Consider the following 25138-nt stretch of genomic DNA (forward strand, 5'->3'; position numbering starts at 1 on the left):
AGTTAGGGAGCAGTTGATGATCTCCAGGTAGGAAAGGAGAGCGTCTGCAGGGAGGGTCTTGAGGATAGATGCTGGGAAGATGTTGTCTGTATACGATGTGGATTTCAGGGCGACAAGTTTTTCTACCAGGTCCTCTGTTGAGTGTCTTGAATGTAATTCAGGGTATGGAAATTTCATGCGGAGGGGCATGAGCTAGGTCTATGGATGCAGAGCTGGTGTCTACGTGCTTGAAAATCTTTCTGATTTTGTCGAAGGTGTTGAGGGCAGTAGATGGTTTGATATAGTGTGGTATGGTAAGGGCCAGTAGCGGGTTGATGCAGTGTTTCACCGCTTTGAAGAGGACTCTGATCTTTTGTTAGCTTCTGCTATGATGTTCTGATTGTAGGAGGCCTTGGCTGTATTGACTTGTTGGTGGCTTGCTCAGAGTTCCTTGAGGAGCACCAGGTCGGATGCGGTCCTGCGGCAGCACTAGGTTTTCTCTCGTTTCCTGCAGCAGCACTAGGTTTTCTCTCGTTTCCTGATGACTCTTTTGCTGAGGTTGAGTTCTATGGTTTCGGTTTGCAGGTGCATTGTCTCAAAGGCATGTGTCGGTTGATGGAGGCTGAAAGGGTGTTTTGGAGTGCTACCAGTAGAGAGTCACAGTTCGGTTGGGGATGTTTTTTCCATGGTGGAAGATGACAATGTCTTCTGTGAGGGCTTCCACCGGGAAGTTCTTGAAGGAACTGAAGGTCTGTCTGATGGGTTTCTGCTGGCAGTGATTGACTGGGGTGGAGTGCAGGATGTTGAAAGGTACGTGGTCAGACCAGTCATGCGGAAGAGGAGAGGTGTAGTGGAGGGAAGACAGTGCAGTGATGATTAGGTTGAGGACGTTATCTTTCCCGTGTAAGGGCGTCGCAAAGACTGAGGGGAGCTTTCATTGGTTTGGTGACCCTGTTTCCTGGGAGGTTGAAGTCGCCTAGGAAGATGTTGGCATGCGTAAGAGACAAGGTGGTGACTAGGTAGGTGAAGTCTCTGATGAAGGCAGTGTTTGGTTTGGGTGGTCTGTAGATGAGATGGAAGGTGACTTTGTCCATTAGGGAGAGTGGGAAGTGGCAGGAGAGGACTTCAAAGGAGCCAAGGTTGTCAATGTCAAGTCTGGTACAGGGTCACGCTGTCTAGTGGACAACAGAGGCGTCTGTCTGTCTTGTTCGGTCTTTGTTTTGGATGCTGTAGCCGTTGGGGGCAAGGACGTCTAGGACCGTGGGTGGAGGTGGGTGTCAGCTAGGTATCAGTGATTAAGATGGCGTTAAGGTTGTGTGTGATGATGAGGTTGGCGAAGTTTGTTACGTGGGTGAGAGCTGAACAGACGTTGGGGAGCATCAACTTCCATGTTGTGGGCGGGGAGGTGTTGCTGGTAGACTTGGAGCTGATGTGGGTGAGGTTGCTGCATTGCGGTCTCCCTGCCCCTTTGATTGTGGGGATCGCATATGGGGACAGAGGGAGAAAACACATGTCGGTGCGTGCTTACCTATTGTCTGAGCAGGGGTTTGGACCCTGGGTCCTCCCAGTCTGAACAGTTCCAAACAGGAATTGCCCTTTTCTTCGTCTGCCCTTCAGTTCAGACACCCGGGCAAGAGACGCCCTTACTGCAAGAGTCAAGAGCAGAAAGGAAGAGGTAGGGCAAAGACGGTGGGTGGGGCATAGGCCAGGCGACCTAGATCCACTTGCACAAGCTCACCCACTACAAAGGAAAAGAGGCTGGAGGGCTGCTTATGTCGGGAAAGAGTGGCAAACAGGAAGACCCCAACAGTTTAAAGTGATTGACAGGTAGGCAGGGCCTAGGCCAGGTGACCTAGATCCAGTTGCACCCGTTCGCCAACTGCCAACCTCATAATATTGACACATTCTTCACCTACTGCCCTTATTTGAAGGTTAGTGGAATGAGTTAATGATGGATTTACCACAAAGTTTACTGCATCTTTATTCAAATGCAGTGAAATGTGTGGTAATTCCATGCCACCACTATTTACTGCATTCTGAAAACGAGGCTGTGCATGCATATGAAGAACCTAACCCATTCATCCTGGATGTTGTGCATGGTCAGTGCAGTGCAAATGTTCTCAAAGCCAAGTTCCAGGCTAGCACAAGAGTACTCACTTATTCTTGTAGTGTAGGACGCCATGCAGACATCATCTCTGGTGGCGCAGGTCTGTACTGTGCCTATGCACATGGCAGGGCTTAATCCTGCACATGTTAGGCACTGCCGGGCATATCCTGTAACAGAAAGCAAATAAATATGTTATTGGGACCAGGATAACTCTTTGGGTGATAAACTTTCAATCGAAATTGGCTTTTAGAAAAACGGTTAGACTAAACAACATATCAACCCTGTAGAGAAGCCTGGTGACTGTATTTGGGGACAATGCATCAACAGCCAAGATAAAGTTATATCGGAAGGTAGAAATAGTTCTGCAGCCATGCCCGCTGGGCCATTATCGGGATTTGGGTAGGATAAAAGGCTCTGCACCAGTCAAAGTCAGCAGAGTGGGGCGATTGCATTATACAGGAGTTCACAAGTAGGTCCACAATTCCCTGTCAAAGTAGCCACCGTGCATGACTTGTGGGAATGACACTGGCCAATTAGATGGCTGGCTCAGAGATTTCTAGGGCCAGGAGGATGGCCTGTCCTGGTCAAAATGGGGAGTTGTGCCCTGGGAATGTTTAATTCAAAGTATGCATAGGTCAAGGCTGCTGGATATGCCAATGAGCCCATCGGGTGGTTCGTGTGATTACAGGGCAGGGCAAAAGGTCCTGCCCTGGTCAAAGTACCCACTGGCCACGTCCATAGTGTGTGCCTAGTTAACCATCTGTTTTTTTTTTTTTTTACAGAGCAGGGTCAAAAGGACCTTCACTGCTTAAGGTAGCCATTGGGCTTGGCCACCGACATGTCAGTGGGCAGTTTGGGGCGGGGGTATGGGGTTTGCAAGGCCAGGAGGAATAAACTGACAGAGCTTAAACAGACTTCATGGTTGCATGAGTCACTATCCAAACTATCAGACTGACACTCTTTCCACCCATAGAGATGCGAGGGTCACGATGTTCAGAACTGACATTTTCCATAAAGTCCCTTCACTGGCATCTTACTAGCACTTCACCAGCCCCACAAACCGGTGAGGCAGTGACTCACTGTCAGACTCATACATACCCAGTCCTATCAGCCCCCTACAATCCACAGCCCCACAAGTTTCCCAGAGGCCTCCGAGTGCCCCTCTCTCATACCAGACTCTGCCCTTTTATCATCAGGTATGGCGAAACCAACTCAATATGCTTTTGGACCCCAGCCTTGCCACACCATATTCCACATTTCAAAGGCTTAACAAGCTGGGTACATAATGATATTACCACCAGTGATATTGCAATTGAGCCAGCTTGGCAGATACCAAACTTCTACGGGGCTAGCTAGGCCTACCATGAATGACACAATCGGATCCCTTCATGCCTTCCAAAGACCATTCTAAATGGAGTTTCCCCCTCACCCCACTTAGTTCAATGTACCACTCAAACTTAGAAGACTGCAACGTGGGGGATTCTAACATCTGAAGTGAATGCCGGTCGTCGAAAGAAAAAAAAAATCAGATACACAGACAGGGACAGACAAAGAATTCCAGGTGCAACACGTTCATTTGTAACATTTCTTGAATGAAACATTCCATTTTCGCCTTGGGAAGTGATCACAGCTCACAAAAAATGACTTTGTTAGCCAAATTAAGGCATCAACCCATTGCTTTCTTTGGATCAACACTCTATATAAATGTATCTCCAAGGGGAACAGGATCATGCAGTTTGATTGATAATCAAGAATAATGGACCAGAGTTATTGAGGAAAACATCAAACTGAATAGTGTTGGCCTTGGCATTTCCAGCACCGTTTAAACACCCAGGAGTTCAATCATAATTTCCGAACAAGACCCAAAAAGCACGTGATATAGTCTGTTTTCCTACTGACTCTGTTAATAGTTACTCAAACAGTATAGGGTTATCACATCAGTACTTCCCATTTTGAATCATGAAAAGTTCTGTTAGGGCAGGCCAGGCTTCCACACAAAGACACTTTTATATTTAGGTCAGAACCCCACTGGTAATGGTAAGTATGCATGAAGAGAAGAACTGAACATATACCATACTTGTGTATGGCCTTTTTGGGCCAATTCAGTGAAGTGCAGTTGGATTCCCTAGGCATAGCGAACAAGGCACCCGCATCAGAGCCTATGCACTGCCAATTAGGGAGAAACTGAAACCAACATGCACCAGCAAATCCAACAGTTATGGACTTTGAATAGGAATGGGATAGGCATTTGCCAGGCACTGCCATAAGGGTACAACCTGCCCATAAAATGGGAATAGCTACAAAAATGGTGTCAGTACCATCACATCATTGCCTAAAAATCGGTCGCGGCTAGTGAAGTTTTTAATTGGGGTGGGATAAATGTTTACCAAATATATGCAGGAGCAACAAGGAGTGTTTGTGGAGCAATGCAGGGTTCACATCCCCACATTTTGCTTAGAATAATCGGTGAAAATTGTGCATTTTACAACAAACTTTGAAAATTGGGTGAAAAGCCACACAGTTTGAAATTGGTTTTGTAGGATAATTCATGAAAATATCCAATAGACGCAAGTCACCATGTAAGAGGATTCAATTCAACACTACAGCTAAGTCAACGCCTAGTCTAGAATACTGAATGGAAACCCTTATTGATATATCTTTATGTCCAGTTCATGCGTTCTGGATGACTACCCCTATATAACACCCCTCTCTTGGAATCCCCCTGACCCCACTGAGCCAAGAAGTAGTTCTGTTTTGCAAGTTTAAAGGTTTATTTGATAGTTTAAACAATATATATCACGTTTTATAATAAATTAATAATTGAATATCACACTGAATCTGAGCAGTAATCAATAATGGATAGTCTGGCACTAGCACACTTGTGAATAGGAACAGAAGAATAAGGTGGCAGAGAATGCTTTATATAAGTTCAGATGGATGAATGTTGAATGAAATGCAGTACAGAAAATACTCAATATGATTTCAACAAAACAATGTAATCACTTTTCTCTGGCAATCCCCTCCCCCCTTTATGCAATGCAAGGAAATGGAAGGAAAGCACACAGTTCTCAGAAATGCAATCAAATGTAATTCAGTTCACCCCAGCAAGCTTAGACTACAGAAGTTGGAAACAAAGGCCCAAAATGCTTTTATATGTGCTGGCAATGAAGTGAAAAATATGCTAAAATGCTTTAAATTCCCTCTAGAGGTTCAGGGTGAGTGGTATCTAGTTAATATTAGTCCAGGCTCACTCTAGCAATGATTCAGGGATGGTTCTTAAGAGGCAAACACATTTTTTTAGCAAGGAAAGCAATGAAGCTGCGGTTTTCACACGTGGAGAAATTTGCAAATTGCGGTAAATTTGCGAGTGCGTTTTTCGCGATTGCGGCAAAAGTGTATGGAATAGGAATGCGGTTCTAGGTTCGTTAAAAAGCCAAGATTCTAAGCTTTCAGAGGAAAGTTACTGCAAGTCTCTAAGACAAACGGTCACGGAGATATGAGCGATATGGTAACGGTCGTTTTTCAGATTTGAAATTTTAAAGTTCAAAGTGACAAGTGACAGCTAGCAGCTAGAAAATGACAGGTGACAGCTTTTAGGCAGTTCTACTTAGATTAAAATAGATTGAATTATATTATTTTAACTAAGAGATTGGTTCTGCACAGTTCTGCTAGGTACTCACAATATATTTTTGAATTAGGCCTCGCCACGGATCTGGTCAGGTTTTAGACTGGACTCTGGTCTGGTCTGGGTCTCTTCACAGTGATCTGGGTCAGCTCTCTGGTTCTGCTAACAGTGGTCTGGGTCAGCTCTGCTCTCTCTCTAGCCTCTCTGGATTCTGGAGATTGATGGATTTGAAGTCTGGATCTCTGGATGTGGTATTGTCCGGCAGCATGCTTCGCAGCAAATGGAATTCAATGTCCCTATCTGTCCTGACTGTCTGCTTTTATGTGTTTTGAAAATGGGTGGAAAGGCTAGCTTCCTAGGCCCTACCCCTCTCCACTTGTCATTGGCCACTTCCTCCTCTTCCCCTTGATTGGGGGAATGAAATGAAGTGTCATCATGATGAGGTCTGTTTATGGTACAGAGAACCCACCCCTGTCAAATTACACACAATCTATATTTTGACCCAAAAGACATATTTGCACAGGTACACATTTGTTTAAAATTACATGCACCCATCACATATCACAGGAGGTATACCCTGTCCAAATCTGCTCTTCCTGGGAGCTTGCATTGAGAAATGGCAACATATTTCACTTTTTGGTCAAGTTACCAATATCAGATTCTTACTCAAATTTACCCAAATGTGTGCAAGGCATGCAGGCATTAATTGATGAAGTATCAGACTTTTAACATGCATACATTTTAAGTAATACCCTCTTAACTGCTAGCTTGCCCCCAGATCATACCACCGGTTCTAAAAACCTCTTAAAATGTGGGCAGAAAAATCACAAGAATTATGGTATCATTTAAATAATTTTCACAAGTCCGTACTATGAGTTATTCATCTTTTTCTAAAACCATATTCTGGCTACAGGGGTGTGGTTTCCCCTCAGCACAAGGTTGAATTTCTGGTTTTTCCAGTTCTGAAAAGCCAGCTTGCTCACACAGGCAGTGCTCCTCCCCTTTCCTTCCAGGAGGAAGCCACTTTTACGGCCCCATAATAAAACATTTGCCTGAGTCAGGACAGGGCTTTGTTCAATTTCCTGCAGAGCCCAGGTAATTCAATCAGGGAAGTGTCATATCCCTTTTGGTGGGAGCAGCAAAAGGGCAGCTAGGCCTGGGAACACAGCTGTTGTGCAAGTCTCATCTCCTGTCGGGGGTAGCTGGTGGGCAGGATTCAGTTCCTTAAGCCAGGCCCCAGCTAATGTCACTTTTAGTTACCCAGTTTTCTGCATTCAAATAAAATTAACCATTTTTACATATGCAGCTAGAATGCTGATTCTAAGTTTAAAACTATGACATTTAAACAATTGCAACCTATGTGACACTCAAAAGTAGGTCACTCATTTCTTTTAAACATTTAGATTTTTAGTGTCTTTCAGTCCAAATTTACTTAAACTGCTGAAATCCACAGCTCAGCCAGTCTTGTATAAACCTTCAAGTCACTTCAGAATATAACTTTACATTGGATCCACCTCTCAGTAAGTCTTTCTTTGGCCTGCTTTGGGTTCATTTATTCAGTTTTACACAAAGTCTGGTGTTGTTTTAAAACGCCGGCTTTCTGATAGTGGTGAGTACTGGTAATGCACCCATTTTTGGGATTTAAGAAAATGAATTCCCCACAATTCTAGGTTGCTTTTGGCAATCAGCATTGCCATTCCCAATGGTTTCAGGCTACTGTGTGGGTAGTCCAATGGTGGTTTTAGGCAGTGCCCTTCTGTGCCCATAACATCGGCAAAAATGAGTGGCAGCCTATTCTTCATGCACTTCCCTGGGCATTTTCTGGGAAGCTCTGGCCATCATGATGTTTTCCATGTCAGTACTGCACAGTTTTGAGGTAGGGCTTGGATGCGTGGATAAAAACATCCCACAACCAACAGTGCACAGTACCATTTTCTAATTTTTATAATGCCTTTTTTCACAATGTATGTATGTTAATGTTAAAGGATATTTATACTGTGCACTATCAACACCGGAGTGGTCCTCTGGCGCTCTGGTGGCTCTGAAAGTTAAGATGATAGGGTGGGTTAGTGGGGCAAATCGGGGCAAAAGGTAGAACAAGAGGTTTTTGATGTACAGTTGCCAGCTTCAGTTCTGCTAACCCCGTTCACTGAGCATGGGTGCGGTTCATGGATCGGTAGACTCCCATGTGCTGTTGTGCAAGACTATGGCCCTCATTATGATACTGGCGCTAAGCCATGGCGCTATTAGCACCATGGTTGGTGCCAGTATCGTAACTAGTCCGCCAATGTTCAATGGGGAATTACCATCCCATTCCAAGGTTGGCGGGGCGGTAATTCCCCATTGAACATTGGCCCTTCCCCATTCTTGCCCCATAGGGCTCAATGGGACTGGGGAAGGCGCCAAGTACGGTACCGCAAGTTGCGGTACCGTACTTAGCACCAATGTCCCTTTGCGGGTCCCTACTTTAACGGCTGGTCTAGACCAGCCGTTTAGGTCGGGTCCCGCAAAGGGACCTCGTAGTAAGGTGCTAATGGGTTAACGGCACTGCAGCCTTTTACGCCGCTGTTAACCCATTAGCGTCAGGGTCGTAATGAGGCCCTATGTGTTGTTTGGTTTGTTGTTGCCGCATAATGGAGTTCATGCAGATTGCTGTGCAAGGATCTGGTTGTGTTTGTTTTAGTGTTTGAGAGGTATGCAGAGAGAGGAGTTGAGGTTTAGCGGTTGGGTTAGTCGGTTTTATTATCTTGCTGCTTTTGGACATCCATCACTCACCAAGTCTCTCACTGTGTTCTGCGCATAGTGGTGTTGTGTCATTGTAACTGTTTGGTGGTCAGTGGGTAGGAAGGGGGAGAAGCCCCCCACCGTGGGGTCAAGATGGGTAAGATGCTAGGTTTGATCAAAGGTCGCCAAACGGGGATGCCCGCCATCGCCTCCCTGAGTTCTAGTGTGGGGATGCCCGCCATTGCCTCCCTGAGTTCTAGTGTGGGTTCCCGCCCTCCGGTGCTCCCTGTCTTATATGGCACTAAACTAACATTCATACTGGTTGTGCCCATTTATTCCCATGCTGGCTGCACCAATATCTGCCAGCATTCCTATATCAGAACATGCTTATTTTTGCATTGTGAATAATGCTAGTAATGATACTATCAGAAAATATGTTTGTGCTGCCTCTGTCAATATATGACAACATACCCATATCAAAACATATGGCTGCTGACTTTGCCAGGAAAAATGCCATGCCACAATAAGACAATATGTCAGGACTGGCTGCACCGATATAGGCCAGTCTAGCAATGAAAGAACACTCATCGTACTGGCTTTGTTTTTGCTGCCATAAAAAAAATGCAATGTCATGCCATAAAATGTATCTGGACTGGTTGCACCAAAGTACGCTAGCCTAGCCACGAAATAATACTTATGTTTGCTTTGCTCTTAATGCTCACAGCCCACCAATGTATGCCAGACTTGCCATGTAAAGATTTATCATGTTTGCTTCACCTTTAACTGCCAGTAAAAGAATTTGTCTGCACAAATAGCCCCCCCCCCGCCCTTGGTGCACAATCAGAGGCCCACTAATTACTAATTTCTCTCAGTCACACACGCATCCAGACATCCATTAATTTCTAGCATTCACTCAAGCACACATACAACAGACACTCTCGGATTTACTCGCACACACACTTTTTTTTTTTTATTTGGTTAGTTGAAAATCAACTTTTCAAATTATTGTTACAAATACTTAAAATATTTCATTACATAAATTGATTTGTTTACAACGCAAAGATGCCAAAGTATCAGACAATGAAGAACGATGGTGAGGACAATGCGAGATGCTGTGAAACCTATGATAACAACATACACTCGTACAACGATATATGCCATGTCATATTGCTTACATAATTGTGTACAGATGTATATAGTATCAGTACAGAGATGAAGAATTAATTTCAGTCACAGAGTTCTACAGTTTCATGCCTCCCATCAGAAATATATGGTGATAAATATGTATGACTCTTCACTCTAATCAATGTTGTGTGACAACTGAGATACCATTTAGTAAAAGAGGCCATCATTTATCTGTTATTTTTCATCAGATTGTAATACCAGTCTTGTAATCAGTCTTAATCAAAATCACTGATTCATCAGACATTAAAGGAGGCAAGATAATGTCCAAAAATTGGACAATTGCAATCTGTATTATGACTCTGCGATTGGAGAAAAGCATTTGCCATTTTTCAAGTGGAGATACAGGATTCTGAAATACCACCTTATCTTTGAAGCATTTGCTTCTTACACTGCTTATTGCCTCACAGTCAACTAATAAGTGCTGTAGAGTTTCAATTTGATTGGTGTCTAAGCAGTAACTTTTCTCCGATATAATATATCACGAGTTGTCCACAAGTTGAGCCTAAATCTCATATGTTCTACAGATCATCATGCATGGATATTTTATTAAATATTCAGTTGTTTTGCCATACCCTTTAGTGCCGAACAAATAAATGTCAAAATATTTATGAAGCGAGCATCTCGTGAAATTTTCCACCCAATCATGTTGCATGACTTTTATTTTAGCCCGGTTAGGGTTTTCACTCAGTAATTGGATGGTGATACCTGCATTGCTTAGAACGCCGATGATGTGCTCGCGCCATTTCAGTGGAAATGTGTTTTTTGATGTCAATAAATTGTGGGCTGTAACTTGTAGTATAGATGGTTTGCCTATATTTCGAATAGACTTTCGGAAGTAGGCACACTGTTTCCATGAAACGTGCGAATAGAGTGATGTGAGCCCCAATTCATAGCGAATTAACGCAAGAGGAGTGCCATTTGGTAACTGCAACACTCACTTCCAATATGTCGCCTCTATGTGGGCACACACAAAATGTATGCACATTTAGGCCTGCAGTTCCCCAGCCTGCAACCCCAATGGACCTTGCAAGGCTGGGGAAGCAAAACACTCCCCGGGCTTTCATGGCACATTGGGTGTGCATGCTGGGCAATTAAACTGTCCAAAGGAAACCACATTCCCCTTTGACAGTTAAAGCTAGCCCAAGAGCGCTTGGGAGCACTTCACTGGGCTGGATTAATCTAGTCCACAATGGGAGATGGTGGAAGGTCAGCACCCCATTACCCATTATAGACAAGCCACCCTTGCTGGCAAATGCCTGCTTAATACCAATACGCAAGCCAAAACATTTCACTTTGCAATTCCATGTTTTAGAAAGGACTTCAGTGCAAGGAACAGATGTGAGGGCACATATTGCTTTTGAATCAGCTGACCGAAGACACACATTGTTAAGAGATTCTTATCACAACAGGGGCTCATTTACGGAGGAAATTAGGTCATTAAACACTCAAATTACTGCTTAGATAGAACACTGGCAGGCCATATGCAGCAAGAATTGTGATGTAGCCATCTAAAGACTTCCCAATAAGCTGCGTTTTGGTGGGGAAGGGAAGATATTTGGTGGAAATGCAATAGGGGTTAACATTGGCCATTTACCCACCCATGGACTACCTATGGCAAACAGGCCCATAGGTTGTATGTCCTTCCGACATCCCATCTCCACCCAATCTTTATTCCAATGCAAGAGTTCTGACTCACATCACAGTCAAAACTAAAACAAAAGGATGGAGTACGGCCTCAAATTTGTCATAACCAATTGCATTGCTCTAGTCAACCTTCCATACCATTGTTTACGGATCAGCCTTGTCCCTCCCACTATGTGCGAAGCCCTGCCCAAACCTATAGACCACAGGGCCTAAAAAGGCCTGTAGTGGCTATTGTTCCAGTGCAGGGAGGTCATGGCCTAGCAGTTGAGATTCAACTGGGTAGAACCAAGACACATTTGCTAATGGCTTGCTCCCTTCTGTAATGGCATAGACATACTGATGAATTATAGCATGTAAGGATACACCGAACAAGGATAATGGTAAAGTTTAATTCAAAGTCTTGCATCAGTCACATTTTGATTTACTACAAACCCATCCAAAAAAAATAAATATTATGAAGCATATTTTTACACTGATACTTTAGTCGAAGCACATTAAACAAACATACTTTAAATTACAGAAATCAACTTGTGAAAAACCTAAGTAAGTCAGCAGTGCAGTCAAAACAAGCATTAGCAATGGCAATACGTTTGGCGTTTACTGCTGTTCTTTGCCTTTTACATTTATAGGCACCAGGGTGCAAGGAGGAGAGTGCAAAGTTTAAAAGGAGCATGTGATAATAGCCCCAGGTCTTTTGGTTGTAGCCTCGGATAGAAGCTCAGGGGCTGCAACCAAAAGGCTAGCTAGCCCCGAGTCCCGACGTTACCATAGCCCCAGATCTAAAAACTGAAAAAGCGATAAGAGTTATAATTTTACTCTAATGCGCCAACCACTTGTATCGAGTTTGTTTCGGTGAGTATTGATGAAAATAAAGAGTAAGGTTCAACAAATTAACTCTCCTGAAGAACCATTGCAAAATGTGATGGGGAAACACGTGTAGAGAGTATTTGAGAGTAATCGGGAATTGAAAAATACTATATGGAAAATTGATACACAAACCATAAGGATTTGCTTGCATGTGAAGTTAACATGTCTAGTTTACAATAAATGGAACTATGGAATTACAGATCTGACTATTTGGAATCATTAATTTGTTGAACCTTACTCTTTATTTTCATCAATACTCACCGAAACAAACTCAATACAAGTGGTTGGCGCATTAGAGTAAAATTATAACTCTTATCGCTTTTTCAGTTTTTTTATTGCTTCTGTGTAGCAACCACACATGGATTAGAGTCTTACTCATGCTGACAACCTTCTAAGTAAATAAGTGATCAGTTTGACTACATAAAATTTGTCGCGAAGGCAAGCTTTTTTTGGTTGGTTGCAAACTCTCTATAGCCCCAGATCTTTTGCAGACCTAGCAACACCCCTGGAGAAAGGTAATAGAGCAAGGGAGGAAGCTATTGATAGAGTGTGCCATCGATGATGAGCAAGAGAAACGTGAGCAAGAAAGGGAGGGTACGAAATAAAGCAAGAGTGGGAGAGGAAGGATGAGAGGGGATAGTGAGAGGTGGTAAGGTGGGTGGGGGAATAGAGGGTGTTGTTAGGGCGAATTCTCTATTTAGGCTGAATTTCCTAACCTAGTGAGTCCCCCAGCAGCTTTGCTGGATTTCTGGAGTTTGTTTTTTTTTTCCATCCTGCCAAGAGTGAGACTCTTTTCTCCCACTCTTGGACATGTATGTGTGTAATTCCTTTGAAATGTCAATGTGTTCGATGGGCTATGGGGTCTTTTACTCCATAAGGTCTCATATGTTTTTCTATGTGTGTTACACCGCACCCTATGTGCCGTAACACCGGGGCGTCCTAGCGGACCCCCACCATAGACTCCATACCCGGGGACTGGCTACTGTCTCCCCGGGCATGTAAAGTCACCATTGGCTTTACTAGACCTAAATTTACTAACAGAACTAGTACAAACCATCTTATTGTGGACGTACTAGTAGGGGTAATTCGATTACTCCTAGATCTGTTACTCGAGGGGGCACTGTCCCATCCCCCCTCGTCGAGTTTTGAATGGTGGCAGTGGAAACTACTTGTTATGTTCGACCCCGAACATAACCCTATGGGATTCGTCCCATTGTTGGAGATTGATACTTTTTCTCGTTAATCTCTAACGTACCACCGATCTACTTATCTTAAATAGGTTTATCGGATGGTATTTTCTGCCAGAACTCGGTTTGTAAAATGGCGTCTGTGTTCGTCTCTGTGACTCCTAAACCAAAGGTTGAGCCCTTTGTTCCACCTTTGGCGGGCCTCGGGACAGAGACCCTCCAAAGTGGTGCCATTCTGTCTGGGTTACCACAGGGGTGTGGGAGGGGGTTTAGGCACCCTGGACCGAGTTGCCTTGCCAACTCCGGTCGCACTCTGGAGTGATTGGCCCAAGTGGTGAGCCTTCCCGCTCACCACTTAGCATGTGTTGATTAACAGCTAGGCTGAATGAATGGGGGTTTTCTGCATAAAAGCAGGGCTTTTGGGACTGGATCTTGAGAAGTCGCCACAGGAGCTAAGAATCCGACGAGGGTAACGCTGAACCGACCTGCAAGGACGACACCTCCGGTGGAGCCCTGCGAACCGACTCACCACTTCCCGACGACAGAGGAGATCTCCCTGCCGGAGAGTCTCTTCCCCTGGCTGGTGGGAACAACCAGTCCCCCTTTGCTTTTTATTCGCCTCAGGACGCAGTGGTCGAATTGCCCGTGCAGAGCACCTCGGCAACCGGATAGACACTACACTTGTACCGCGACCAAAAGGTGGTGCCTTGTGACGGAGCACTACGCTGCCGGTCTCTTCCCTGGTGGTGCACCGGACTTCACTTTTCTTCGACAACGAGATCATCTCTACTCTTGGCAAAGACCCGACGTGCATCCACCACCAGGAACTACTGCCCCCGCCGGAGCTGCCCTCCACAACAAGGTACCGTGTCCGCCTGGCTTCCCTTTCGATCGGTTCGAGTGAGGTGTCTTAATCCTCTCCGTTCCGTTGGGTCGCCTCCAAGCTTTTCTCATTCAATGTTCTGAACTGGTTCAATCTGCCGATAACAATTTGCTACAAAGACTTGAATGCATCTCCGCTAGAGACTTTTGGGACATCGCGCCTTGCCTCTCTCCGAGTGGGCCCGGCCCCTGAACTTTATGACCTATTGTGATTCTTGCCTTCTTGCCTTGCATTTTATCTGCGTAGGATTGAACTGTGTTGATTTCATAACCTGCCTATCTTTTTCTCTCCCGTCCTAACTAATATTCGAGTGTCATCTAGGTTGAGGTATACACCTCTGTCTGAAAATAAGTGGTACCAGTAGAACCTAGAGTTGTCGAAGTATTGCTAGGGGGATTGATCGTTTTCTGCTTCGTAGAGTAATTGTGTTTGATTTGTTTGCCGTGAATTTGCTATAGTGTTTTTCGTAGATGTTTTGTTATAAATAAATACCTTAATATCTTTACACTAAGCCTCGTTGCATGTTTGCTTGTCTTGCTTTGAAGAATTGCCCTATTTTGTATACTCCACATACTGCTCAACTTTTCTTGAGAGAAGTCTGACTGCTCAGCCACAGCTACCAAGTGAATCTGTGTGGTGCAGACTGCTACCAAGTGGGTTCACCGCCAAACGCCTGTAGTCCTAAATCTTTTGCAGTGGTCCCAGAGGGAACTGCACAGGTTTCCGCCTAACAGGTGTAGAGTGGGGGAATACATGGTGTAAGGTGGGTGGGGCTAGAGTGAGCAGTGTAGTAGGGTAAAGAGAGGGGGTAGGGTTGATTAGACAAAGGGGGGGTAGGAATGGTGGTGGTAGAGAGAGGGGATAGGTTGGGTGAGGATTTAGAGATGTGGTACTTTGGATGAGTGGGGGTAGAATGAGAGGCACGAAATAAAGGAGTGTGAGAGGAAGGATGAGAGGGGTAGGGTGAGGGGGTAAGGTTGTGCAGGAATAGAGGGGTAAGGTAGGGTGGGGGAATAAAGGGTGTAGGGTGGGTGGGGCTAGAGAGAGGTAGTAGAGGGCCTGGTCGGGTAAAGAGAGACGGGATAGGGTTGAGTAGAGAAAGAAGGGGTAGGATGGGTGGCGGTAGACAGAGGAGTGGGGTGGGGATAAAGAGCAAGGGCATCGGGTGGATGGGGTAGAGAGAGAGGGGATGGGGTTGATGGGGTATGCATATTGAAGGGTGCATATTGAATTCTTTAGGTCTTTTCTTGCCCTCTTTGCCATGATAGCCAAAAGTACCCTGGTTATGGGGCCTAGAGACTCCTTTGCTGGAGAAGCACCTTACAAATGAATGGGGCATGTTGGCCTGTATGGTTTCTTTAATGATTCAGGTCTTTGTTAAGGGGCCAGTGCTACTGAGGTTCAGTCTCTGGGGGAACACAGAACGTGCTGAGTTTAAAGGGATACATTATATAGAAACAAGGAGCAGCCAATTCATGCTTGCGATTCCCAGATACAGTACTACTTAAAAAAGAGGGACCCCCTCAGGATCACTGCTAAACCAGCTCCTGTTCAGTTACTTTCTAACATCGACATCTTATTAATAAATGAGGTTATAGCCATGGCAATAGCCAAACCGCTACCACGTGCAGTGGTTGCGCTTTTTTAAGACCCAACAATGTGTGCAGCTGCAAAAACATGACTGGATTTAAAAACATGGGACCAATAAAACTCCCAAAGGGAACATAAGGCGACTCCTGAGCTGCCAACATCACGGTCTGTGCCGAGAGAAGAAGTGCTGTCCCCTGCCACTATGCACACCTGTGCACCCGTCACGCACCACGGATGAGGAGGACAGGCTGCTGCTGCCTGCACATAGCTCTGCTTCAAACCATGCTCTGGAACGATGCCCTGATCTGGCTGGCAAACCTCTCATCTGGACTGGACCAAGGGCAGATTTGCATGGATGTGAAGTACGCAAATAACTGACAGGTCCTCCAGGCTGGACCATACTGCCTGTCCACTCTGATCCAATGCCCATCCGACTCTGGACCCGGTTGCTTGTCTGTTGAAAGTATTTTGCTAATGTGATAATCACCTCTATTGATATGTGGCTATGTGGTGGTCTTTAGGCTTGGGGCAATCCTTGCGTCAGCAAGGGGTAGGATATACCAGGGAATGATGTGGATGTCATGATGGGTTTAGGCTACTTGAGAGCAACTCGATTAATTTCTATTATCGACTCTTCTTTAAATCCAACGGAGAACAGTCTACTTATAACATCTATATCGTCTGGTATTATTGGGAGACAGTCCAAAAGGGGCCATGGCTTATTGTCTCCTCCCACACCGATTGGGTCAAATTCTGGGGTGTGCCTGCTACTACAACCAAACTTGATGTTGGCACCTATAAGGTCCGGTGTTGGAATATGGCTGAGGGGCTTTAGATAAACCCTCTGAAGTTGGATTGATTCAGTTCATTTCTAACTATGATGTTTTGCTTCTACAGGAGACATGGAAACTGAAGATATTACCCATGAGTGCTATTACTCCTTGCCTTACCTGCATGCATAAGTAGGAAGGAACGAAACGCGGGGTGGGGGGCTGGGGGCTTTGGAGTCCTGGTTTCCTCTTTGTCAGGGACGCCTGCACTGGTATTCAATAAGAACAGGATTTTACAGTGTGTGAAGTTAGAGACTGGTGGGCACAACCCCCAATTAGTTTTGTGAATTTGTATAATGCAAAAAGTGGCCCTAAAAAAAACTTCCCTAAATGTGTTTTACAACAATGCAAACTTTGCAGGAATATATACCCTGCTCTACTACCCGGATAATAGTGGGGTATTTCAATGTCTGTATGGGTGAAGGCCCAGCACAGGACACTTGTGATATGGTGTGTGTTCAGGTCCAGTGTGTGATCAGGTCCACTTATGATATGGTGTGTGATCAGGTCCACTTATGATATGGTGTGTATTCAGGTCCACTTATGATATGGTGTGTGTGTTCAGGTCCTTGGTGTAGAGCGGCCCATATCATTTGACAAGGACCCAGACCACAGGTTTGCAGTTCGGGTGCTGGCTGGTGGAACATGGGCTAAGAGCCGTGAATGGTCATTTCAAGGTGACCAGCCTGGAAGGCAGACTTGCGTAGGCAACCTGGACAAGAGCTGGATTGACTATATCTGTATCTCTGTGTGCAGCTGGGCTAGTATCAGGGGTGTTGCTAGGCCTGGAAATGATCCAGGGCTATGCTAATGTCGAGACTGTCAGGACTCGGGGCTAGCTAGCTTTTTTTGGTTGTAACCCCTGAGTTTCTATCCGAGGCTACAACAAAGAGACCTGGGGCTATAGCCCAGTTAGCCCCCCACCCTAGCAACGCCTCTGCCTAGTATAGTGAGTGTCTGTGTAATGATTAGACTGGAAAGTGGCCACCTCCCTCTGACCTCAATAATGAAAAAGGGTGGTACTAACAGTTTGGGAATTTCACTAAGCCCCCTTACATTACCTAGAGAGTTCACTAGCGCTCAACGCCAGCCTATTAGGCGGCATACCGGGATTGCTCGAAGAATTTTTAATCAGGAGTTAACCGACCAACACAATTTTATTATGAAAGTTCGAAACACTGAGCTTTTAATATGCAATCGCTTTCAGGTAACATACTACGAGTTGGACAACGTTCTCCTTTCATTGACTGACCACTTTGTGATACAAAGAAACACTAATACAAAGAAACCCATATAATGTAAAAAGAAAGTGCATAAGAAAGGAAGGTTGATTTGCATTGTAGGCTGGCAGAGAAAAACCTATTGGCTGCCTTAAAAAAATAATACTCTAGTCTCAAAAGGAATTGGGCTTAGCAGATCGGTATATAAGAAAGCTAGTAAGACCGGGAAAACTGAGCTTGTGGACATATCCTGGAGAACTACAGAGGCTTCAAGAAAAAGCGAATCCAGCAAGTTTTGGGAGGTAGTGAAAAAAGCACAGTGCGCAAGGAAGCGTGGATGGCCCATTTTATTGATCTATGCTCAGAACGTGACAGGATTACCTTCGATGACGGACACTGCTGACACATTGCAAGAGGCTACTGGTACAGCTTTGAGTCGAGCACACGAACAAACACTAAGATTTACCTGGGTTCAAGTGATGAAGTCCATTTTGGTACAAAGGCCGGGACAGCCCCTGTCTCTAATGGAGCATATTCAGACTTTTTTAAACGTGATGTATATTTTTAGTCTGTGTCACTTTTTTACATTGTTAATCATATTGGGCTTAGCAGATCGGTATATAAAAATCAGCTAGAGTTGGATGCCTTTCCAAATTCTTGGAAGGATAAGATAATATGCCCAATCTATGAAAAAAGGAAACTCTTTGTGCCCAGCCTCATATCACCCAACATCTCATTTGGACAGTAGTTTTAAGATCTTTTCACATATGTTGTTGTATGATTTAAGCGAGTGGGTGGCCTCACATAATATCTTAATGGCTTCGCAATTGGGTTTTTGTGAGAACTTGCCACTGCAAATCAGGTGCTGGACTGATACCAGTTTCTTGCAACCTCCACTCACGCCAGGGGACCACTCCGGTGGTGATAGTGCGTGGTACAAAGGGACCCCTGGCATTCATGGATCTCGAGTCTCCACAGCTTTTGACTGTGTTAACAGATCAAAGCTGTGGGGAGTGCTTTGTGATAGGGGCATCCCGGAAAGTATGCTCAGAGTTCTGGTTAAACTCCAAAGAGATAATAGTTCAAAGGTTAGAGTGGTGTGATTGGGCGATTAGACGCCTTTGATTAAGGTTAATAGAGGAGTTTGGCAGGGCTGCGTGCTGGCATCCTTGCTGTTCTCCCTATATAAAAGTAAATTAGAAATGGCTCTATTAAACGAACAAGTGGATGTTCCCCATTTGGGCGATAGAAGAGTACCGGTCCTGTCATATGCAGATGATGTTGCTCTTATTGCAAGGACCTCTTGCTCGTTGCAGAAACTGATCACCAGGAATGTGAAATGTATCAACAATCATGAGCTAGAGGGCAACGCGGCCAAGTCGGTCCTAATTAGATTTCTCCCTAACAAAATACACCTGACCAGGCATTTTACTTTTTGGGACAGAATACCTGAAGAAGACCACTTCACCTACCTGGATGTGATGTTTACAAAACACTTATGGGGCTTAGGACATGGATCTACTGTCACTACAAGGATGAAACAAAGTATAGGGTCAATCAATAAACTCTTGTTATTTCTACAGTCATTTCCAGTTATAATGCACATTTATACTGCACGTCCTAGGGCAATTGGGATGTTAGGTGCCGTGGGGCTTTGAGGTACCAAATAAGCTACAGACAGTTCAGAACCACTTCCTTCGTAAGCCATTAGGTTTACTGGCATGCTCACCCAGATATAAACTTTATATAGAATTTGGAATTCACCCTATATTGGAGTTGTGGAAGAGTGCCCCGCTAAAGCTATGGTTATCAAAACACTCCTACAATGAGGCAGTTCCTACTAATAATCTACTGGATCATGTGACTGCCAGATCAGGAAGTAATCAGACACCTTGCTGTAACCATGTATTCCAAAACATAACTGCTTTGAAAATGTGCATATTGTGGTTTGTAGTTTGAACATGACAAAAATGCAAATAAAAGAACCAACAATGCCCTTTGGCTCAACTGGAAGGGGCAACCCTGTGGATAGGGCACTAAGGAGGACAGGATATTCGGATACCAAACTGTGTCTATGATGGGGCTACAGCCAGTTACAAATGTTTTGTTTTTATTTATTGTTGCATTTATATCAGCACACAAAGCCCAGGGGCATCGAGGCGCTAGTTACAGACAGTACAATGTACAGTTCATAAAGTTCAAGGAAATCGAATGCGTTACAGCGTAATGGTAGGTGGTAGGGGCACGCTTTGTCAAGCCTCGCCTCAGGACACGGAGGGCTACATCAGGCGTGCAAACAAGCAGATGTGACAAAAGAAGTATGAATACAGGTAGTCCGGCCATGATATGGTTACAAACAATGCGGTAGGCATTCCTCGAGACATGCCCCGGAAAAGGGTGATGCAGGCACTGTAGTTACATTTAGTGCGGGAGCGGAATGCAATGCGTCCTTAGCGCAGCAGAATCCGGGCATAGTTCAAAGGAATGCAGAGACTCGGGCTGCTGTGGGGCCACCATGATCAGCTGCACAGCGTGTCCAGAAACTGATAAGGCGAGCGACATTGGGTGTAGTAGTGGCTCCGTGGAGGGATGTAAGAGCGAGAACCAATTTGCGTTTACAAGACCGCTGGGCTGCTACTAGATTGCGTTTTAATGTATTGCCTTTAAACACTTATTTTGTCTTATGGATGACTAATGTAAAATCATGTAATGCTTGTTGGCCCTTCTGCCCTGATAAAAGAGAGACCAGCCTCCATTTTGTATTGCTGTGCTCGAAATATATGCACATTTGCACGCAACATATTTAATTCTGTTTCTTAGACTTATTAACGTAAGACAGTGTGCTCCAGCTTTTAACTCCTGATTTTATGTAAAGAGCCATGGGTCTCTAGAGCGTTAAATCGTTTCTTGTGAAAACCAATTCAACTACGACCAAGGTTTATTGATGCCCCGATTTAGATGCATATGTAACTTTTTTCTGACTTTGTTTTATGCCTTCTAGATATTCAACTGCTGCATTATAATATGCACTTTTATGAATTGTATATAATCAATTCGAATAAAGACTTTTGATGAGAGCCACATTGTACCTATTTGTTTTTATGTACAAAAAAAATGTTTATCCCACCAACACATTGAACCACTATTTTGTCCCCAATGTATCGCTAATACTCCTGTGCAGCAGTCAAGTTCTTATTTCACTACCAGTTGTTTCTTCACATTCAGTAGAGGTCAAAGTGCATTCCGTTGTGCATCATTCCCGTCATAGCTGGACCAGAGCTTACAATGCTCCAAAGCTGCGGGTTCAATCCTCCCCACCAATGTATTTTGCGACTATTGAAAGTATCATTTTTGCTTATGCCACATTTATTTTCCTTGGGCAATTTACCAGTCATGCCCTGTTCTGCACAAAGTGTCTTGTTAAACAGTAAGTCAGTTGAGTTATTTATCCTAAATGTTATTTCACATAGACTTAACTGCAACTTCACAAAATATAAAAACATGGGTCATTTATTGTGAATGTGCAGAGTACACATATGTGAAACCTGAACCACAGAGACGGGCAGGGCATGTCCCCCTGGTAAGGCCGCTGTACCTTCCTCTCATGCAGCGGTTGATGGGTGGGCAGCGCCAGGAGCAACTGCTCACCACAGGCTTCCTGCCGCCCTCTTTACACCAGAAGGCCTGCCCGCAGCTATAGTATTCAAGGGTACTTCACATGGAGTTATATGCTCCATAAACAATACCTTCCCTTGAAGGCGAGTCCCTCTCATAGTATGGCAGCATGCATATTATGTTATCTTAAGTACGTCTGCTGTTTTCTACTTCTACTTTTTGTTAAAAAATCCATTGGATTAAACACAAATAACAAAAAAATAATAATTATAGGATTCCTGCTCTGCTCATGTGACAATAGGCCATGAGCTTCTCAGTGCCACCATTACTGCCGGTTTAAGTCTGAAGTTGGTATTTGCCAAGACTCAATTTCTTTGCAGCACCTGATCTCTGAAAGGAGGCCAAGCAGTTGTACAACAGGTAGACCAGGGCCTAGATTGCGCTTCCAGCCCCCAGGGTCATTGAAGGTGTTGTACTGCGAGTCTCTTTCCTGCCTCTCTGCCTATTGTAAGCCATTGCATTTTGCACTGGCTCTGGAAGAGTTTGATATGGGGGCACATAACTGCGCTTTGTGTTCTTCCCGTTTGCGAGGGTATCTGATACAGAACTGTGCTTTGTGTTCTTCCCCTCTGCGAGGGTGTGTGATTTGCTGTTGGCCTTGGGAGAATTGGATAGCAGAGAGCAGCACTGTGTGTTGTGTTATTCCCATTAAGCAGTTACCGGACATTAACATGCTCCATTGTGTCTTCCTGTTGCACCAACACCTCATCAGCAAAATCTTCTGGGTGCCCTCAAAAGGGCTCCACGCATGCAGGGCTTCCCCCACCCTGCACAGTCTGGATGCAGAGGATTGTCAATTAAATGTGCAGACACAAGCATCATGCACGTCTCCTAGGCAACAGGAGCGTGGACTTCTGCCACTAGCTTTCCATGCCTTCCATTCCAGCAACTTCACATATCATGGGAAGCGCACCACTGGCTGTCTTCCTTGCCTCCCCGTTAGTCGTCCTCCCAGGGTAGGGCCCAGCCCACCCAGGCCCCGCCCACCCAACTACACCTTCATACCCTATCCACCCGAATTGACATATTTATTCATTGATTTACTGATTTCTTTATAATGAAGTTCATGTTGAGACAATATATGGAAATAAAACAAACAGTAAAACGGCCTGGGTGCTTGTTCTCTCTATGGCCTGCATGTATTAAGTGGCGGGGGCCAGACTCAAGTCACGTGACATTAGTAAACTGACAGCTGACTTCCAGTGACGCCTCTCCCCTTGGCGGCATCACCTACATAAGTTATGCAGTGGTAGCAGAGATACTTCACCTCTTAAATCACACGAGCAGGTGACTGTTTGCACATCCCATTGGCAGATGCGCAAGTCACACGGAGTGGTGCACGCCACTGGCAGGCATTTTACAAAAGGCGCTCCTGTGCCTGAAGCAGTGTAAGGCTGCTGCCATGTCAGCAGAAGATCCTGCAGAGTGAATTCTGTGGATAGTTTAGCCGGTGCCCAGGTGTACCCCCCTCAGTTCTCTCACTGTCCACCCCACCCCAGCCCCCGTCTCAATGTCTCCACCTTTGCAGGCGCTCTCCCAAAGCTACCGTGCGATGTAAGGTGTTGGGAGCGTTTCATGGATGTAGTTGGTTTCCTGTTCTGCGGGGGAAGTGCACCTTGAGGCATGTATTGCCTTCTCTGCCAGACAGTGGGCAAGGCATCATGTTGGCCAAAACCTTGCGCTTGAGCTGTGCCTTTTTTTTCTCCTAGCGCCACACCATGGAGAAAGTGGAGAGGTGCACTTTTGGTCTGTCAGCGACAGGTGGGTGGGGTTTCTGTTCGAGAAAAAAGGTCTTGCATCACATATCACTGACATTACAAATGTCGAAGACATGAACTAAACATTTTGCACGGACAATGGGGTAACATCGTTGTTAGGAAAAGGGCTAGATTATACCAAGGAATGTTGTGGTTAGAGGAAAGAGCAGCCAATCCTGTACTGGGGAAAGATCTTGGGGGGAGTGTCAGGGTTGGTAAATGGAAGACATTGTAAAAGTCTAGATTTTGGTTTTTTGTCACAATATATTCACCAAAACATTTATTTCGGTTAATAAGGTTTTATGAAATGTCGATGCCAGGTCTTCTTTTGCTTCAACATTGCATTAACATACCCGTTATGTCAGTACAGTCGAATTCCAAGCCAACCATAAATGAATACAAAGTCGTCCAACTACTATTGGAGGAGGGTGAGCATGTGACACATTGCACGCAGATCAAACAACTACTATTCAGTTTTATCAGTCGGACTTGGACAACTACTTGAGATCCAAGATGTATTTATTACAGTTTACAAAAATGATTCCCCTATTGCCACGAAGTAAGTAACCATTATCATGAGAGAACAATGTATATTTTGAGGAGGCATACACGACACGCCAGTGTGTTTGCCTTGCGTTCCAAGGACAAAAAGAAGGGGGGGCGGCCACATTAAGCACACAGGGAAATCACAATACAGGGACAGAAAAACACAAACATAACAGGAAGGTACGGGTTTAGTGTCAGTTGTTGCCTATACAATCTGTGTCGCAGTATTGTAGGGGGATAACATGTCCCAAAGTATCAGTCTTCTCCTCAGAAATAAATAAAGGAGATCAAGGGAAGGAGGACGGCAAGCTGTAGCAGAAAACTACAGTTGACATCACAACACACGTGTGCCGATTCATGATAGCTTCGTTATTTCCAGACCAGCCCAAATGATAAGCGTCAGCCTAAACAGTCAAAAATGAGATTCACTCCGTATACAGTGGCTCTACTGATCTGCTTGAGTTTAGGGTTGTGGTCAAAGAAAACTGCAAGGTTCTGAGCCTTGGATGATGGAGTGAGCTCAGGAGAAAGAAAGTACATTGAAAACAGTGGGACAGTAGACAAAGATAACCCCCCCGCCCCCCTTTTGGAGCCGTTTAATATTAGGCAGTGTAGAGCCATCGAGTGTTGGGTCTGATGGATTAGCTTGTGTTGCACGTAGAGAAGCGGAAGCGAAGGAGGAAACGGATGCATTTATATCAGCAAAACAGATGATACTGAAGACAAAGCGAGAGGTGAATTACCCTGGGGAGAGGTTTAACAACGAGAGGGGGCGCTGCTCCTGGAGAGGTTTATGAGGAAGAGGTGTGGGGGAGGACGTTTTAAAGTTCCATGAGATGGAGAAGGGGATGTCGGAGAGAGGAGACACCTTTCTGAGTATGTTCCATGTGACGAGAAGCCTTCTGCTCTGCAGGAGTACAAGGATGATTAGTGGCTAAATCACCTGCTCAGCCCCCACACCTCTACAAAGGAACAGTGATTCCCAAATATGCAAGTAAAACCGGCACCGCGATGAGGCATACCTCCTTCACCTTTTGGGTAGTGTGGGCCTAAGGAGTAGCAATGTAAGACAGCAGCAACCCAAACAACAATATTACACATGTTCCAAAATAAAAGAATGTCCAATCAAGGTTTTATAAAACATGTATTAAACAAATCAATTATAATTAACTAATTAATAAAAACACTATACAAACCCGCCCCTGTAAAAGAAGACAGAAAGTGCTAATCAAATATGTGTGGGCACTCTGTATTCTTTAGCAGGGAGGACAAAGGTAAGAATTGGAATAATGTCGCTCAAGGGATATGTTTCTTTAAGA

The 25138-nt window shown here is 44.8% G+C and overlaps 1 protein-coding gene across 1 annotated transcript in view; it reads right to left on the reverse strand.

The window, feature by feature from the left end:
• Window positions 1–25138, reverse strand: part of LOC138529593 (phospholipase A2 inhibitor gamma subunit B-like) — a 211434-nt gene that overhangs the window by 72103 nt on the left and 114193 nt on the right. Inside the window, exon 2 of the mRNA XM_069640844.1 lies at window positions 2137–2253. Within this exon, the coding sequence (XP_069496945.1) occupies window positions 2137–2253 (117 nt within the window). The remainder of the gene's footprint in view (window positions 1–2136; window positions 2254–25138) is intronic.

Source organism: Ambystoma mexicanum, chromosome 1q (assembly GCF_040938575.1).
Source record: "Ambystoma mexicanum isolate Mex_15411 chromosome 1q, UKY_AmexF1_1, whole genome shotgun sequence".
Classification (NCBI taxonomy): Eukaryota; Metazoa; Chordata; class Amphibia; order Caudata; family Ambystomatidae; genus Ambystoma; species Ambystoma mexicanum.